Below are 17,184 nucleotides of genomic sequence, written 5' to 3'. Positions count from 1 at the left end.
TTCAAAATTGGTGTTCTTGGTCCCTAGATGAGTAGATGGATCCCTCTATGTATAATGTATGTATTTTTTTATTTTTGTGTAGTTCACTATTTATTTATTTATTTATTTTTAATATTTTGTATCAATTAGTTTTTAAAATTCAAATATGTAGCAAAAGGATTATTAATTTTTTTCTTTATCAGTATTAGGTTTTTTCTTTAATTTTTTAAGTATTTTGTTTCCATATTTTTTCTTTTCTGGAAACTCGTAATTGTTTGTTATGCAAATTTCTTGATCTCTTTCTCTATTAAAAAAAAATTAAAAAAAAATAATTCCTGGTGTCTCTTTTGTTGGTTTTTTTTAATAATTATTGTCATTGTTATTATTATTTAAAAGAATTATTTTCAATTAAGGCAATAAGTCATTGAAAATTTGACAGCGAGGTCGACGTACCAGCTTCTTAGGGCTAAATTACATTTGAGGTAACATTGGACTTTTTATCACTTTTGAAATTCTATAATAATTTTGTTCATAGAAATTTCAGAAGAAAAGTCAAATCTATTTGCACTTTAAAAAGATGCTAGTACGAAAATTACTTAAAAGTTAAACCAATTATTAATAAAGTTTCTGCCTAATTTTCGGTCATAAAAGGTCGTTTTTTTTTTTTATAATATAATTTTTTTGAAAGGCTTTCTTTTTAATAATTACCGGTGGAAATATGGTGGAATCTAGTGGAATTGTGACTGAGGTAGGATGACTATTTTGGCAAGCTACACATCCAAAAAAATAATAATAATAATAATAAAAGTTTAATTTGTTAAATTTGTGGTTCTCCTACTAATTAATACCCAACAATATGTTGGTTATACATCGGCACTAGTCCTTTTATAGCATAATATCTTTAAATTAATATTTGCTTTACAAGAACCCAAAAAAAAAAAAAAACAAAGAAGGTTTGTGAGGTTTAATTGTATTGATAAAGTTTTTTCATAAATACATGAAGTTGATTCTCTGAAATGAAGGCAAATAAAAAATGCAAAGCAACAAAAATGTTAGATGGCATGTATAAATCAAGATGGAAATAGGCATTTCTTTGTATATATATATATATATATATATAAATCACCATTGATAGGAATGTAAGATTGATAATAAAATGTCATAATTAACTAAAATTGACCTGTTTTTTATTTTATTTTCTTCTACTTTTTAGGTTGCTTGCCATTGGAGAACCCAAAGGAAATATTTTTATTTTTATTTTTTATGCATAATTATGTGAGGACACTTTTTTTTTCTTTTTTTTTCTTTTTTTTTTTCGGGGGGCAGAAGTGAGGAGACTTTACGTAGAAGAAACTTGGATGACAAATACCATAGAAATTTCCCATTCTACTTGAAATCGCTAGATTATGAAAGGCTTTTAATTCCACCCAACATATACATACCAAAAACAAATATTTATACAAAATTTTCCAAGCTAGTAATTTATAAATAATGACATATCAATTTAAATATAATAAAGGATAAACACAATTACCAAGGTTTTTAAAACATTGGTCAAATTCCCAATCACTTGCAATTAATTAGAAATGTGACCCACATTATTTCCATGGAATCTTGCGAATGGTTAATGGGTGAGCGGTGGGACTGGGACCAGGGTCCCCAATAATCCAATCACATATCGCCACATTGTCTTAATTTACTATTGAATGATTTGAAACCATGTGCCCAAATTCCCAAAGTTTTGCTTAAAAAGTCAGCGTCCAAGAACATGACTCAGGCTCAGCCAGCTCATCATAGTCTTTCAAAAATGTCCGACTACGCGGCTCTTGGTCACAAAATTACTTTAAAAAAAGAAAAAAAAAAAAAAAAAGTCCTCCAGCCACGATAAAACCCGAATTCCAATTCCCAAACCATTTTTGTTTTCTATAAAATAGAAAGAGAAATATTATGGATTCGTTAATAATTTTCATAAGCATAGGTAACGAGGAAATGAGTATAATCTTATCACATGAATCTTAAAAAAAATGGTGTCCTATATATATATATAATATATAATATATATATATATATAGGACATAAGAATCGACCACATCATAAATGAACTGTATATATATAATATGTAATTGATCTCCTTCAACTACTATTACAAATATCTAGAAACGCTTAACAAAGAGCATTATTTAACATGTTTACTGACAGTGAAATAATCTAAAAGAAATTTCAATTCAGAAAATACTGATTGTATTTAAAAATCTTAAAATCACAATTACACTTAATTTTTTTTAGCAAACTTTCTTAATGGTGGGGCTTTGATTACCTTTGAGCTTGACTTGTCGGTCAAGTTTTGCTACATAACCTGCTAAATTTTGAAAATAACAAATTAGCAATTTTGCCCCAAAAAAAAAAAAAAATCATTAGATTTCGATAAATTTTTTATCCTTCATTAAAATAAGTATACAATATTTTTATTTTTAATTTATTTATTTTTTAGTTGAGATGATATTAAAAATTGAGAGGCAATGCTTCTTTTTTTTTTTTAATTAAATTTTTAATTTTAAAGCACTTGTCAACCTAGATCCATTACGGTTGGGTTGGCATTCACAATCGAGTTGGTAATTGTTTTATATTGCCACATTACAGTGTGGGTTTAATAAACTGCCATATAACAATGCATTGCCGTTTTCAGCCTAACTAAAATGGTTCATGGGTAGAACTAGAGAGAATAATATATTTTCTTTTAAGGAAAAAGTTTAATCCACTCAATCCAAATTTTTAAAATGCTTATTTGTACCTTTGGTCCTAAATCGTTATCTGACTTTCTCTTACACTATTTAGGTTTAACCCCTAATTCCGTCTCTCAGTTGTTAAAACACACAAGCGGGTGCCAAGGTCATTCACAGTCATTTAGAAAATTTTACTCAATTTTATGGATTTAACAATTAATTTCATATGGTTTGGGACTTTGGGGAGAACCGAGGCAAGATTGAACCAAATTAACGTTGGAAAATTAAGAAGAATATGTAAATCATTGTAAAAGATTCAGGATTTACACATATCAGAGATGGGTAAGGATGAACATGGTTTTTTTTTTTTTTTTTATATGGATAAGTAATTGAAAGGTTTTGTATCTGATTAAAGAAGCATAAAGTGAAGGTTCTATGTTTCCTGTCAAATCCCCAACATGGAAGTAACATCAACCAAAGAAATTGGGAATCTTGCACAAGTTAGGGCAACTGAAGTGAAAATCAAAGTAATTTGGCGACTTTAACGGTTATCCACACAAATAAGAGTGGGAAGAAAGAAAGAGAGAAAGAAGATTATCCACCAAGGTGGTCAGCGAAGGCTCAAGTGATTAAGAACATTGATGAGGAGGCAACGCGACTAAAGACTATAGGATGGCCAGTTACGTTTCAGAGTTTCCTCAATTCCTTTCACACACCCTGTGCAAGAACTTGGTCTTCTTCTTGTCTTAATGGAACGGGTGAAGATGAAGCCAAGTCTTCCAAAAAAACTAAACATTAAAAGAAAAATTTTCAAACTACCAGTTGCCTATGTGTTGTGGAGGTAACAAATCAAGATAGCGAGCTTCAAGAGTCATGAAAATAAGGATTTTTTTTTTAAATTTTTAAAATTTTTTGTCTATGCATGATTTTTCTATTTCTATGTTCTGCTCTGTGCATAGGCATTTATTTGATTGTTAGTTTTGATGTTCTTCCTTGTGGCTTTTTGGGTTTCAATTTCTAGAGAGGTTGAAGAACATAAGGAAGGAGAGAAAGATAATTACATAGAAATTTTCCCGAAATTAGATAGCTCTAAATTTCGAAAAATTTCTATTAAATTTAATTTTTTAAAATTTTTTATTATCAAAAATTAATAAATATTATTGATATTTAATTATCTACTTAACCATTACTTTTTATCATAATAAATTTAATATTTCTATAAATATTATAAATTATAATATAGAAAAGATACAAAAATGTATGTGAAATAAATGATAAATATTACACTACAAATATTATAAAATAGATAAATACTATACAAAAATGCATGGAATATATTTTCTAAAAAATATTTATGGAAAGTCTTTAAATAATAATTTATGTATACAATCACATTCTTAACTATTAGAGAAAATAATCTTACATTCAGTTAATCAATATTATATAATGATTATTAATAAGTATAATTATATTTAATGTAAAATTCATATAGTTAATATATTAACAATTATATGTAAAATTATTAAAGATATATAATTTTTAATAATTATTTTTTATATTTGATATTTCGAAATAAAAATAAGAAGAAATCAAAAATTTTCAATATTTAGGAGTTATATGTGGTATTAAAATATATTATATGAAATATACTATAACTATAAAAATTATTTTATATATTTTAATTAATAAATATTTTTACCATACTTTTTATTGATAATAATATATTTGTGATCAATGACACTCTATTATATATTGAATGACTTAGACAAATATAAAATTCATTCAATATTTTTACAATTTTAATTATCAATTTGAATGACACAAACCCTCCTGAAAACACGATTTAAGAACCCAACACCAAGTGAGACCCTTGTGTTGAGATAGAATGAAGAACGGACGGATGAACCCAACCCGACGGACGAAACACTGGACGAAACCAATGGACTAACGGCAACCAAAACGACAACCTTCTGTGTGTGCTCTCTCCCAGTGCTTCCTTGCTTGATCAAGGCTTCTGGGTATGATTCAATTTTTTTTGCTTTTTCCGCATCATCTAGCTGTTGTTTGATGAAAACCCAAATCAATATTTTGAAAAATTCAAATCCTAAGTGAGCATTGTGTTTTTGCTTGATATTTGCTTTGGCACTTCTTTTAGTATATAAATATCAATAGTGTGTTCCAATTTTCAGTTGTTTTTAATTTCCTATTTTGGAATATAAAATCTTGATTAATTGAGCTAACTTCCTTGGATACTTGTGGGTGGGTGCTTGTATTTGTTTGTGTTAAATTATAAAACAATTATTTTGGTTGTTCTGGTTGATTTTTAGACAGGCTTTAGAATTTGGAATATGGAATAGTAAATCATCTTTAGAAGTCATCCTTACTCCTTCAATCTAATCTGGTTTGCCAATGCAGAAAATGGTGTGTTTACCAATACAATTACTCATTAGATAGTTACCTCCAAACCAAGAACACCAGCATTTAGGAGATCCCTTAAAGCATATTTGTTAATGCATTTTAGGAAGAAGAGCTCCCTAAAAACCTGTACATAGTGTTGTTAAAAAATAGTAGCTCTAAAAAATATTAGCAAGTCAAGATAAAGGTTATCATTTTATAGGGTGTAATCAAAGCTCTAAAAAGAAAACAAAAAATAAAAAATAAAAAAAGAAAGAAAAAAACTGTGTGTATAGTTACAAGTGGAAAATATGGTTTTTAAGTAAAATTTTTTTAAAAAAAAATTAGGAAAATAGATTATTTATGGCTCCAGTTAGTGGTTTTTTTAAAGTGTATTATGAATCTAATCTGTTTTATTAAATATTTTTAATTTGATTTTATAGCTTGATGGGTTGGAATGTGAAGATCTTGGTGTTCGAGTGTAATTTATAAGAAATTCCAATTTTTTTTTTGTTTTAACACTGATGTAACCTAACATAAAAATATATGCAATTAGACTATAGCGTGGCTCATTATTCTATTCCTTCCACAACCTCTGTGCAAGAAATTGGTATTCTTTTTCTTCGTCATTTCCTTTTCATAGTATTAATGGAATGGGTGAAGTTGAGGCAAAGTCTTCCGTAGAAACTAATGATTAAAAGAAACTTTTCTAATTACCTTTTGCCTATATGTTGAGTAAAAGCTTGAGGTGGTGAGCTTCAACAATCATGAAAACAAAGATATTTTCTTATTTATTTATTTATTTATTGCCTATGCATGATTTTCCAAGTATGTTTATGCTATGTGTATAGGCATTTATCTGATTGTTAGTTTTGTTGTCCTTCCTAGTTTTTCTTTTGGGTTTCAATTTCTAGAGAGTTTGAAGCACATGGGGAGGAAAAGAAAGAAAATGACATAAAAATTTTCTTGAAATTATATAGCTCTAAATTAAATCCCTAATTTCACTTAGAAATTCCAAAATCATATGGTAATGAGTTTTGATTTGTAAATATAACTAAAATTTTCAAAATAACTGGGAATGCCCTTGGCGTGTGTGTGATTTTTTTAACTCTGAGAGAAGGAATTGAGGGAAGGACCAAACATTACTAGAGAAAGTGGCGGTTTGGAAAAAAAAAATGCAAAAATAAATAAATAAAGACTACATGTGTAAAATGCAATAAAGATAAAGGACCAATGGTGCAAATAATCCTTTCAAAAATCCTAACGTCTTCATTTTGTTTTATTTATTTATTTTGGATGGTTGGATTCAAATCCTACATCTTTGCTAAAGTAATTGTAACAACGCACAATGAGTTTAGGACTAAACTCGCATACATATACAATTTAGATGTGAGCAATGTAATATCTATAAGGCCTCTTTGTTTACCAGGATTGGATTGGACTAATTTTGACCCCTGTTTGTATCAATTATATCCAATTTGGACTGGACTGTAAATAGTCTGGCCATAGACTGTGTTTTAAGTTCCTGTTTGGCAGGACTTTTGGGAAGCCAGAAGTAGCTGCTTCTGGGAGTGTTTGGTAATTTTCAGGAAGTGCCTTTGGTCTTCTAACCAAAACCAATAAAGAGTGGTTTTTAAGAAAGCACTTATAGAGAAGAAGAAGTAAAAGCAAAAGTAGAACCTATGCCAAACAAGAGTAAAACTTGGACTATATAGTCCTATCAAAGAGTTTGGATCATCCTTGGACAAAAAAATTGTAAAACAAAAAGGCTCTTTGATTTTCTCATTCTTTCTTTGACTCTAAAATTCATAGAGGCTTTTGCTTTCCATTTCTCTGATCAATTTCTCTGATTGATTTCTCTAGTCTCCGATTTTCTTTTTTTTTTTTTTTTTTTCCTCTGACGTTGGAAATTGGAGAAGCTTTTGCTTTTGATTTATCTGTTCGATTTCTCCAGTCTTTGATTTTCTAGTTTTATCTCTGACTCTGAAACTTGAAGAGGCTTTTGCTTTCTGTTTTGCTAATTGATTCTGACTTTGGAAATTGGAGAAGCTTTTGCTTTCTGTTTATCTGTTCGATTTCTCCAGTCTTTGATTTTCTCGTTCTATCTCCGACTTTGAAACTTGAAGAGGCTTTTGCTTTCTGTTTTGCTGATTGATTTCTCCAGTCGATTATCTGTCGCTTTTCAGTTTCTCGAATCTCTCCATTTTTCACTGACTGATTCAAAGGTATTTCTTTGAATTTCAAAATTTTTAATCTCGCTTTCTTTGATTGTTACTAGTTTCACTTTCTTTGCTAGTTTTGAAAATCACAGAAATCTCATTCTTAGTCAAGTAATTTCCATCTCAGTTTCCTATAGAAAGTTCATCACTTAGGTACCAACTTCATCCAAAATTTCTTGTTCTAACTATGATGTGATTGATGCTTTATCTATTTATTTAGAATTAGATTCAAATTTATTCTGCGAGAGTAAAACCATATGCTTAGATATTTTGAGTTTCTTAAGTAAAGATATATATATATATACACATATAAATCAAGTATGTTGTGGTTAACGAGTCTTCTATGTTTAGGATAAAAGATGAATCAATGAGTATTTATTTCTTGTCACAGTGAGACCTTTTCCTCTCTTTTTGTTATTATGGAATTCTAGCATCATCAATTATTTAGGTACTTGCACGTTGCTATTAGTAGGCTTGGTAGATTTGGTTAGAAGTAGTACTAAATAGCTTGGAAAAATATGTTGCATTTTTCCATTTTGATTTGTCTAAACTCTTGATAATTCAATTTTTAGCTATATAATCATCTTCTTATGGACAACATTAGCAAGTTTACTATATATAAATCTATGTTTGTACTAAATACCAAGATAATTTTTAGTTGATAATTCATTTGTGTGATGTGGGAGTTGCATGTATGTGTGTGTATGTTCGGTGTTGCTAAAATTTACTTTTTATTCACGATGACGTACAAGATCCAAGAGGAACATTAAAGTATGGTTATGCTGTTCATATTCTACTATATATTGAAGTTAGGGTATGTTGGTGAGAAAAGTGTCATTAGGCATCATTAGGCTTACGACAATGCATATTTATTAAAGATACTAGTATTGGATGCAAGACTTTCTTGGTTGGTAGGATGATATACATTATGTCTAATACATATTTATTTTACAAAGATACTAAACCTGTTGGTTGGTAGGCTGATATATGTGCATTATATCTAATACTAGTATTAGTGTGCATGCTATACTCTAGAGTATTTTAATATTCAAACATTCAAGTGACCATTTACCTACTTATATTTGGTTGACTATAGTATATACGCACATGGTCTAAGAATTTGAGTTAATTATCCTATATATATATACACTCTTCTAAAGAAAATATTTTTCAAGAAAACCTTTGGTTACTTCAATTTTTGCAAAAATTATTTGCTTCCCCACAAAGGTTTGTGACAAGAAAAAGTTTGTTTGTCAATTTAGGGCTCTTTTACTAGTGCAATATGAGGTTTGTTCTTTTTGTTTGTTTAAAAGTTCATTTGAAGTACAGGATGTGAGCCCTAACTCCAAGTGTCAAAAAATTATTTATTCAGATCTACATGGTACTATATCATGTTTCATGTTTTTCTTTTCTTTTGCATAAAGTGGTTGCTTTTTATACTTCTCAAGTGAAAATGGATTCCAAATAGATCTAATGATCAAAACCTTTCAACTTGACAAAAACCTTTGAGAAACTATCACACCTTCTCTCTCTCTCTCTTGAAATGTTGATAAGCAGTGCATCACATTATTATGTATTGTAGGTTCCCTTGAAACTTTTCTGCTTTATAGTTTCACATAGCATAATTGATCAACTATTATGAATAATATATTTTTCACATAGCATAATTGATCAACTATTATAAATAATATATTTAGGTGATATTAGGAGAAATTGGTTCTCCTAATAAAATATTAGAAGTATGTCTTTTGAATCTTGGGAGACTTATTCTCCCAAATATTTTTATCATCTATATATGTGTCTCTTTGTAGGTAAGTATGTATGAAATAAAGCCTCCAGTAAGTCACCTCAACTTTTAGTATAAACTAGATGAAAAATTAATTGTAGATTGGTCAGAGCGTGAAGGATATATTAGTAATTCTACTGGGATGAAGGAGAATAGGGCTTCTAAATTAGTTCCTAGAATGATCAGAATGTGAATTCTTATCCATTTTAGAAAAATTGTGACTATTAGAGCAAAATATAATAATTAATGGATGCTTAAGTTTCTGCTATTGACTTATATTTTTTGCTGTTGATTTACAGAGGGAGCGATTAGTATCTTCTCCACCATAACCCATCCACCAACTGAACCTCATCTACTTAAATCCATAATTATCATTCTCATCTCTTCCAAAAACCCATCTCTCCATTCCCTCAATACCTTCATCCCCCACCTCAACTAAATCCTCCTCTCCATCCTTTCCTCCAAAACCCTAGCTTCCAACCCCACTACGCTTCTCTCTTTCTACAAATGGTCCCAATCTCATACATCTTCCCTAGCCCAATCCCATAACCCCTTCTCACCCTTTTGCCCTTTCTCTTCGCCTATAACAAGTTCTTGGATGCCAAGTCTCTTTTTATCTCCTTCATTGCCTCCGATCACCAAAACCATCTCTCCACCCTCAGTGGGTTCTACCTAAGCCTTCCAAATCCCTTTTGGACATGTCAATTGGTGCTTATGTGCATTCAAGGAAACCCCATTTAGCCGCTGAGATTTTCAACAAGATGAAATGGTATTGTTTCAAACCTAATTTGCTCACTTGTAATACCCTTCTCAATGCATCGGTGAAATACCCTTCTTCCCATTCAATTTTCCTGTCTAAAGGTGTTTTTTAATATGTGGTTAGATTAGAGGTTAACCAAAATATTAATACTTTTAACATTTTAATATATGGGAGTTGCTTAGAGAATATATTTAAGGATACTTTTGAGTTGTTGAGGAGGATATCTGAGTTTGGTTGTTCACCTAATAATGTTAACTATAATACAATATTAGATGGGTTATGCAAGAAAGGGAAATTGATAGAGGTAAGAGAGTTGTTATCAGATATGAAAAATAGAGGATTGATGCCAAATCGGAACACGTATAATATTTTGGTTTCTGCTTATTGTAAATTGGTTTGGTTGAAGGAGGTGGCGCAGGTAATCAAGTTGATGGTGCAGAGTAAAGTTTTTTTTTTTTTTTTTTTTAATATATATGGACTTACAACATGTTGATTAATGGGTTATGTAATGAAGGTAAGATTGATGAACCTTTAAGTGCGATACGAGATGAAGAATTGGAAGTTGTTGGAGGATGTGGTCACTTATAACACATTGATTAATGGGTGTTTTGAGTGGACAAGAAGTTCGGAGGCATTGAGGTTGATCAATGAAATGGATGTGGAGTTACTCATAATATAATACTGAAGTGGTTATGTAAGGAAGGGAAGATGGATGAAGCAAGTGACAATGTGAGGAAAATGGAAGAAAGTTGATTTTGTCCTGATTGTGTTATTTATAGTACTTAGATAAATGCATACTGTAAATCGATGAAAATGGTAGAAGCATTTAGGATGATGGATGAGATGAATAGGAAAGGTTAGAAGATGGACAATTTTATCGTGAAAAATGTTCTTCATATGCTTTGTGGGGAAAAGAAGCTTAATGAGGCATATAAGTTGCTTAATAATGCCAAAAGGTGGGGTTATATGCTGAAGGAGTCAATCTTCGGAACTTTGATAATGGGATATATTAAAATTTTTAAATTGGATGAAGCTTTGAAGCTTTAGGATGAGGCGAAGGAAAGCAAAGTTATTCCTATGGTTGTCACTTATAACACTATAATTGGAGGACAATACCAAGATAGAAAAATTGAGCAAGCTGTATACTTGTTAAATGAACTTTTAGAGACTGGTCTAGTGCTTGATGAAACTATGCACAATACAACTATTCATGGCTATTTCCGAGAGGGGATATTGAAAAAGCATTTCAATTTCACAATAAGATGGTTGAGAAATCATTCAAGCCAGATGTATTTACAAAGGCAAATAAAGCCATCTTCATCCTAAATCATTTTAAATCAAAGTTTAAGCTTTAGAATATGATTTTCCTCTCCTTTGATAAGTTTTCAAACGTGTTTCCAATTTCAACAATTTTTTGTTTCCATTTTGCATTAATTTTCCCTGGCTTAGAAAACTCGACCTCGGTAAGTTCATAGCATGAAATTGCTCATAGAAGTTTGGATTGGATTTTAGAATTTCTGTCACAAAAAGAATACTTTTGCTCGTTTTCATTAACCTTCTTACTAAACAATGCAATAGGATATCCTTCTTGAGTAATGTACCCTCAATTTCTTTATTTGATGCTTCCCATACTACTTCAAAATTCTTTGTAAAATCAGGTAGTCGAAGAACGTAAGCTCAATAAACTTTTCCTCACTTTCCTATTCAAATTCTTTATTGGATAGAATTTGTTGCGGATGTATTGTGGTTTTTGTGAGTTTTTTGAGACTTTACTTTACTTTTCCACCTTATAGTTATCTACCGTTATAGGTTTCAATACAACTTTTCTATATTGAACATGATTGAGTAAGTGTTTTCTTTCCCATAATGAAACTCCTCTATCATAAAATGAAGGATGATCAAGAAGAATATGTGTTACTTTCATTGGAATCACATCACATTAAATAGAAGCATTATAAACTCCACATGAAAAAAGAAAAAATAAAACAGCGTTGAGTTACAGGAATTGAAGTATTATCAATCCAAACCACCTTATAAGGATGTGGATGTGGTTCGGAATAGGAATTGAAGTATACGACTTTGTATGGATGTGGATGTGGTTCAATAGGAAGTTTTAGTCGCTCTACCATAGATACCGAAATAATATTCAGGCTACTACCACCATCTATGATAAGCTTTTGTGCTTGATTTCTACAACAAACTAGCATTTGAAAAATAGAAGTATGCTTCCAATCTTCCTTTTCATCTTTTCGAATTGAGAAATAACGTCTAACAACAACATTTAATAAAGCATCTACTTCATCTTCTTCTTCCAAATCATGTGGATTATAGATGCCATAGTCAAAGTTCCTTTTACCCTCTTCTTTTTGTTTATCTGGTTTTTCTTTATGTTTTATAGCAAGATATAAATTTTCTTGAGACAATTATATGCCATATGACTAGACTGTTTGCATTTGAAACATTTATGGCCTTTTTCTTTAAAATTAGAAATATCAAAAGTAGATTCCTTGGACTTTGTAGCATGATTAGATGGTTGCTTTGCTATAGTTGCATTAGGTTTCATGGAACTTACATGATACTCCTCCAAATCCAAAGAAACTTGAAAAGCTTGCTCCAACTTGTAGATAGGTTGTCCTAAGAGTTCCTTTCTAATGTCAATCCTCAAACGAGATTTAAATGTTACAAGTGCTTGCCTTGGATTTTCAAGTATTTGGCTTCAAGTCTTCAATTCATTAAATTTTTGCCTATATTCCACGGTTGACATATTATTCTGCTTCAAGTTAATTGCTTGCTCATATAATTTGTCATAATAATATGTAGGTATGCATTTTTTCCAAAATTTAGCTTTCATTTTCGACCAAGTACCAGTTGGTAGGAGTCCTATTCTCCTTCTATCTCCTTTAACACCCATCCACCAACTAGCAAGACCTACTAGTTCTATTTTAGCAAATCTTACCCTCCGATTATCATCCAAATCATACCAATCAAAGTATTATTCAATGGAAGAAAGCGAATCAGCAAATTTAGTTGGATTTACCTTGCCTTCAAAATCTAGTACTTCAATCTTTTTCCTTTTTATGATATCCTCAAAAGTATTGTGACGTTCATGTGTCGATTGAAATATATCTCTCATCCAATTAGATGTCTGTTGAGTTGTAAGAATGGATATTGGAGAAGTTGTTTTTGCTAGCTGCTTTTCTTGACTTTTGTCACCATTGGCTTCAAGAATCTCATATTGTTCATTGTTAGTTGAAGAACTAATAGACCAAAATATTTGTGCTTCAATATTATTAATCCAAGCATTAAGATACTTCACTTGTTATACCATACCAATAAATAGTTTTTCAAATTGACTGTCAGTTATTTTGCCCCTAAAATTATTTTTAGATCCCCTACTTACCACTTCCTTTTTTTAGGCTATAAATAAAACAATTTGATAATTAGGCATTTTTCATGCAGGGTACAGCTTAAGTGAATACTATTCATGCAAATACTATTCACAGACCGTGTTCACGAGGTGATACTATTAAAGAAAAGACTAGAAAACCTTGGCTCTGATACCAATATGATATAGGATAGGTAGGGAAGAAAAGAGAACTGAAAATTAAAAGATAGGCTCTAATATCATACTAGAACAATTTTCTTAGTCACTACTAAAATCCTTAAGCATCATATCTGGTTTTGATTTGCATTGAGAAAATTAATGTTAGAAAAATACTTGTATTATTAATTAATTGTCTAAAAAAGTTACAAATATCCCTATTTATAAAAAAACCACTTATAACATTAGAAAACCAAAATAATTAGAAAACTAATTAAATAAGGAAACTAATTAATAAAAGTTTTTAAAAACATAAGAAAACTAAAATAATAAAATAATTATAATTAAAGAAAGAAACTAAATAAAACTAAAGCGACTAGTATTCTTGAAAGGCAAATAAACCCATCTTCATCCTAGGTCATTCCAAATCAAAGTTTAGACTTTAGAATTTGATTTCCTCTTTTTTGATAAGTTTTTGAAGGTTATTTAAATTTGCAACAATTCTTATTCCATCTTGCATCATGTGATGACCCGCAAATCTACAGAGGAATATGATTGAAGCTTATAGCTTATTCGGAGCAGATCAATGGATGCATTACTTATTTTCAAAGAATCAACACAGAAAGGCATAGTTCTAAGTAGAGCTGTCTATAGTAGTCTGATGATGGGCTGACCAAGAGGCGTAGAGCCACATCAAGGGATGCTCTATCTTAAGGAAATTGCCCAATCTAGGATCTCAATTAGATGAGCGAAAACACACAATAAACTTGCAATGTTAAGACATCAAAATCCTATATAGAAAGTGAGAATGTTGCCTGACAATTTTTTAAAGCTTTAACAAAAAAATTTAACTTTTACAAAATCATTTTAACGAAACGTGCGTTTTGTTAGGGAGGTGAACATATATAAGAAACTCAAAACTCTTCCACAATTTCATGAACTCATGAACCCTCCACTCCTTCCATGAGCCGAGCCTTCACGCCAGCCATAGATGCGCCACCTATGATGCTATAAACGCTGGCCAGTTCTCTTGTTTCTTCCTCTCCCTTTCAGCCCCAAACCCAGACTCATCCCCCGTGTCCCTCCAATGTGCCCTTTTGCAAAGACAGAAGAAGAAGCAACCTTAGTGCCTGCAGAGCAACCTTCTGTTCTACATCAGGTGCTTCTCCTCCTTCTCTTTCTAACCCAAATTCTAAAATCAGTTTTAGAAATTGATTTTTTTCTTTTCAAAAAATGCGTACAACCACATTGGTTTTTTCTTCGTTCTTTCTTTTCTTTTCCTCCTCAGTTGCTGTATCATATAATTGTGTAAATTGGGTTTGCTATGAGGAGGAACTATATAATTGTAAAATTTTTCCTGGATGAGGATTTACATAATTATATGCTTTTCTATACATGTATAGTTATTTCCTTGATTTTTTTTGCTAAAAAATATTGTTTCTCTTGTGCTTCTGTTTATCTTCATTTTCTTCTAGCTGTACCTAGATTTTATTTGATCGACTCCTTCCCTGTTGGCTATATGATTATACCTTCCCTTCGTGAAGTAATACCCTTTTATGCTACTCTCTTTGAAGCATGCATTTCCACCAAGAACCTTCAAAGCCTAAAACAAATTCATTCTCAGACATTAACACTTGGCATTGCCCGTCATGACTTCATTCGAACCAAGCTCATATGTTCCTATGCTTGTTGTGGCCAATTGCCCCAAGCCAACTTTCTATTCTCTTTTGCCAAACGCCAACCCACCTTCCTATTCAACACCTTCATTCGGGTCTATTCCTCTCACAAATTATTCTCCCAGTCTCTCTCCTTTTTCCACCAAATGCTAATTTCCCACAAGCCCATTGACTGCCACACCTTGCCTGTCGTGCTCAAATCTTGCGCTGGGTTATCATCCTTGAGGCTTGGTCGACAAGTTCATGGGGCTGTTTTTGTTCATGGGTTTGGCTCAGACATGGCAAATTCAAATGCATTGATCACGATGTATGCAAAGTGTGGTCATTTGGCTGGTGCACGTAAAGTGTTTGATGGAATGCCAGAGAGGAATGAGATTTCATGGTCAGCAATGATGGCTGGTTATGGCATGCATGGGGGTTTCGCCGAGGTGTTTCAGTTGTTTGAGAAAATGGTAAGCGAGGGACAAAGGCCAGATGGGGTGACGTTTACTACAATTTTGACTGCTTGTAGTCATGGGGGGTTAACGGAAGAGGGAAGGCTGTACTTTGAGATGATGGAAAGGAGGTTTGGGCTAAGGCCTATTTTGGAGCACTATACATGTATGGTGGATATGTTGGGAAGGGTAGGAAGGGTCGAAGAAGCAGAGGAGTTAATTTTGGGGATGGAATTGGAACCAGATGAGGCATTATGGAGTGCTCTGTTGGGAGCTTGTAAGCACCATGGGAAGGTGGAAATGGCGGAAAGGGTGGAAAATAAGCTTTATGGAAGGCGACTGAGTCTAGCAAATGGGTAAGTGAGTTTAGCTCAACAAGCTTGATTTTAGCTTTTCTCAAAACATTTTGGGGATGGAATTGGAACCAGATGAGGCATTATGGAGTGCTCTGTGGGAGCTTGTAAGCACCATGTGAAGGTGGAAATGGCGGAAAGGGTTGAAAATAAGCTTTATGGAAGGCGGCTGAGTCTAGCAAATGGGTAAGTGGGTTTAGCTCAACAAGCTTGATTTTAGCTTTTCTCAAAAGTGTATTCAATCTAGATTTTAAAATATTTTTATTGATTTTTTAAATAAATGATTTTTGATAGATTTAATTAACTTTATAGAGTGTTACAGAATTATGAATGACTCATTAACTTTTATAGATTCTTTTAATAGACATTTATAGATTTTTATTGATTAGAATTATGAATGACTTATTAATTTTTATAGATTCTTTTAATAGACATTTATAAATTTTTATTGATTTCTAAATACATATTGTAGAATTTATACTAATAAAATTATGTTTCTCACGACAATAAAATATTTTTAAAAAAATTATGAGTCAACTCAAAAATAACAAATCATTTGTAAAAAAAATAGAGTAAAAATTCATAAAAATACAAAAACTATTTTACTTTTGTACTAGGCATAAGTTAAAAAAAAAAAAAAAAAAACACGATGGTAAGTAGGGACTCTTTTTTGATCCAAAGTACAAATTACATTTCAATATGTATATCTATATATAAAATCCATTTATGGTGCGGATAGTTTTCATGCGGACCTCGAGTATTGATGACGGTTTTTTCAAAAATCATCATCAATACTATTATACAAAGAGAGGATTGACGATGGTTTTTTCAAAAATCATCGTCAATACTGAAGTTTGCATGTGGACCATCTGCAACGTAGAATTTTCCTATTTATATATGAAATTGCTATTGTCGTGGAAATCGTTCACTGAATGGTGGAAGAAACATATCTTGTGAATATGTTGTGGGACATGCAACAGTAAATTTTTTACTATTGAACATTCCAAAATATATTGCTAAATATGTTTTATGAGCCACTCACTGAGCGATGTCCCTCACAATAATACTATATATACTTATATATAGTCTATCTATTATGGACGGTCCGCAAGCAGAATTCAAGTATTAACGATGATTTTTGAAGAAACTGTCGTCAATACTCATACGGAAAGAGTATTGATGACAGTTTCTTTAAAAACCATCCTCAATACTGAAGTTTATATACGGACTGTCCGCACCGTAGAATTTTTCTATATATATGTTTATACTAAAAAAAATGATATTTCATTTACACTTTTTGAAGTTTGGAGTAAATATAA

At 31.3% G+C, this 17,184-nt stretch overlaps 1 protein-coding gene and 1 pseudogene across 2 annotated transcripts; both read left to right on the top strand.

The window, feature by feature from the left end:
• Window positions 1-9,540: 9,540 nt before the first annotated feature.
• LOC112489592 (pentatricopeptide repeat-containing protein At2g16880-like) lies at window positions 9,541-11,216 on the top strand (annotated as a pseudogene).
• A 2,857-nt stretch (window positions 11,217-14,073) lies between these two features.
• LOC107424411 (putative pentatricopeptide repeat-containing protein At1g56570) lies at window positions 14,074-16,169 on the top strand. Of its 2 annotated transcripts, none has more exons than XM_016034213.4 (2): window positions 14,074-14,561; window positions 14,878-16,169. In XM_016034213.4, exon 2 carries the CDS (start codon window positions 14,922-14,924, stop codon window positions 15,870-15,872), a length of 951 nt encoding a protein of 316 aa, XP_015889699.2. In that variant the 5' UTR covers window positions 14,074-14,561; window positions 14,878-14,921; the 3' UTR covers window positions 15,873-16,169. The 2 variants fall into 2 exon arrangements, with proteins under 2 accessions (XP_015889699.2, XP_060673003.1); XM_060817020.1 differs by having other exon boundaries at window positions 14,076-14,561; window positions 14,977-16,169.
• Window positions 16,170-17,184: the final 1,015 nt, after the last annotated feature.

The sequence above is a fragment of the Ziziphus jujuba genome, chromosome 1 (genome assembly GCF_031755915.1).
Source record: "Ziziphus jujuba cultivar Dongzao chromosome 1, ASM3175591v1".
NCBI classification, from domain to species: domain Eukaryota; kingdom Viridiplantae; phylum Streptophyta; class Magnoliopsida; order Rosales; family Rhamnaceae; genus Ziziphus; species Ziziphus jujuba.
The sequence above is the reverse complement of the archived record's forward strand: the minus strand, read 5'-3'. Positions and strand labels throughout refer to the sequence as shown.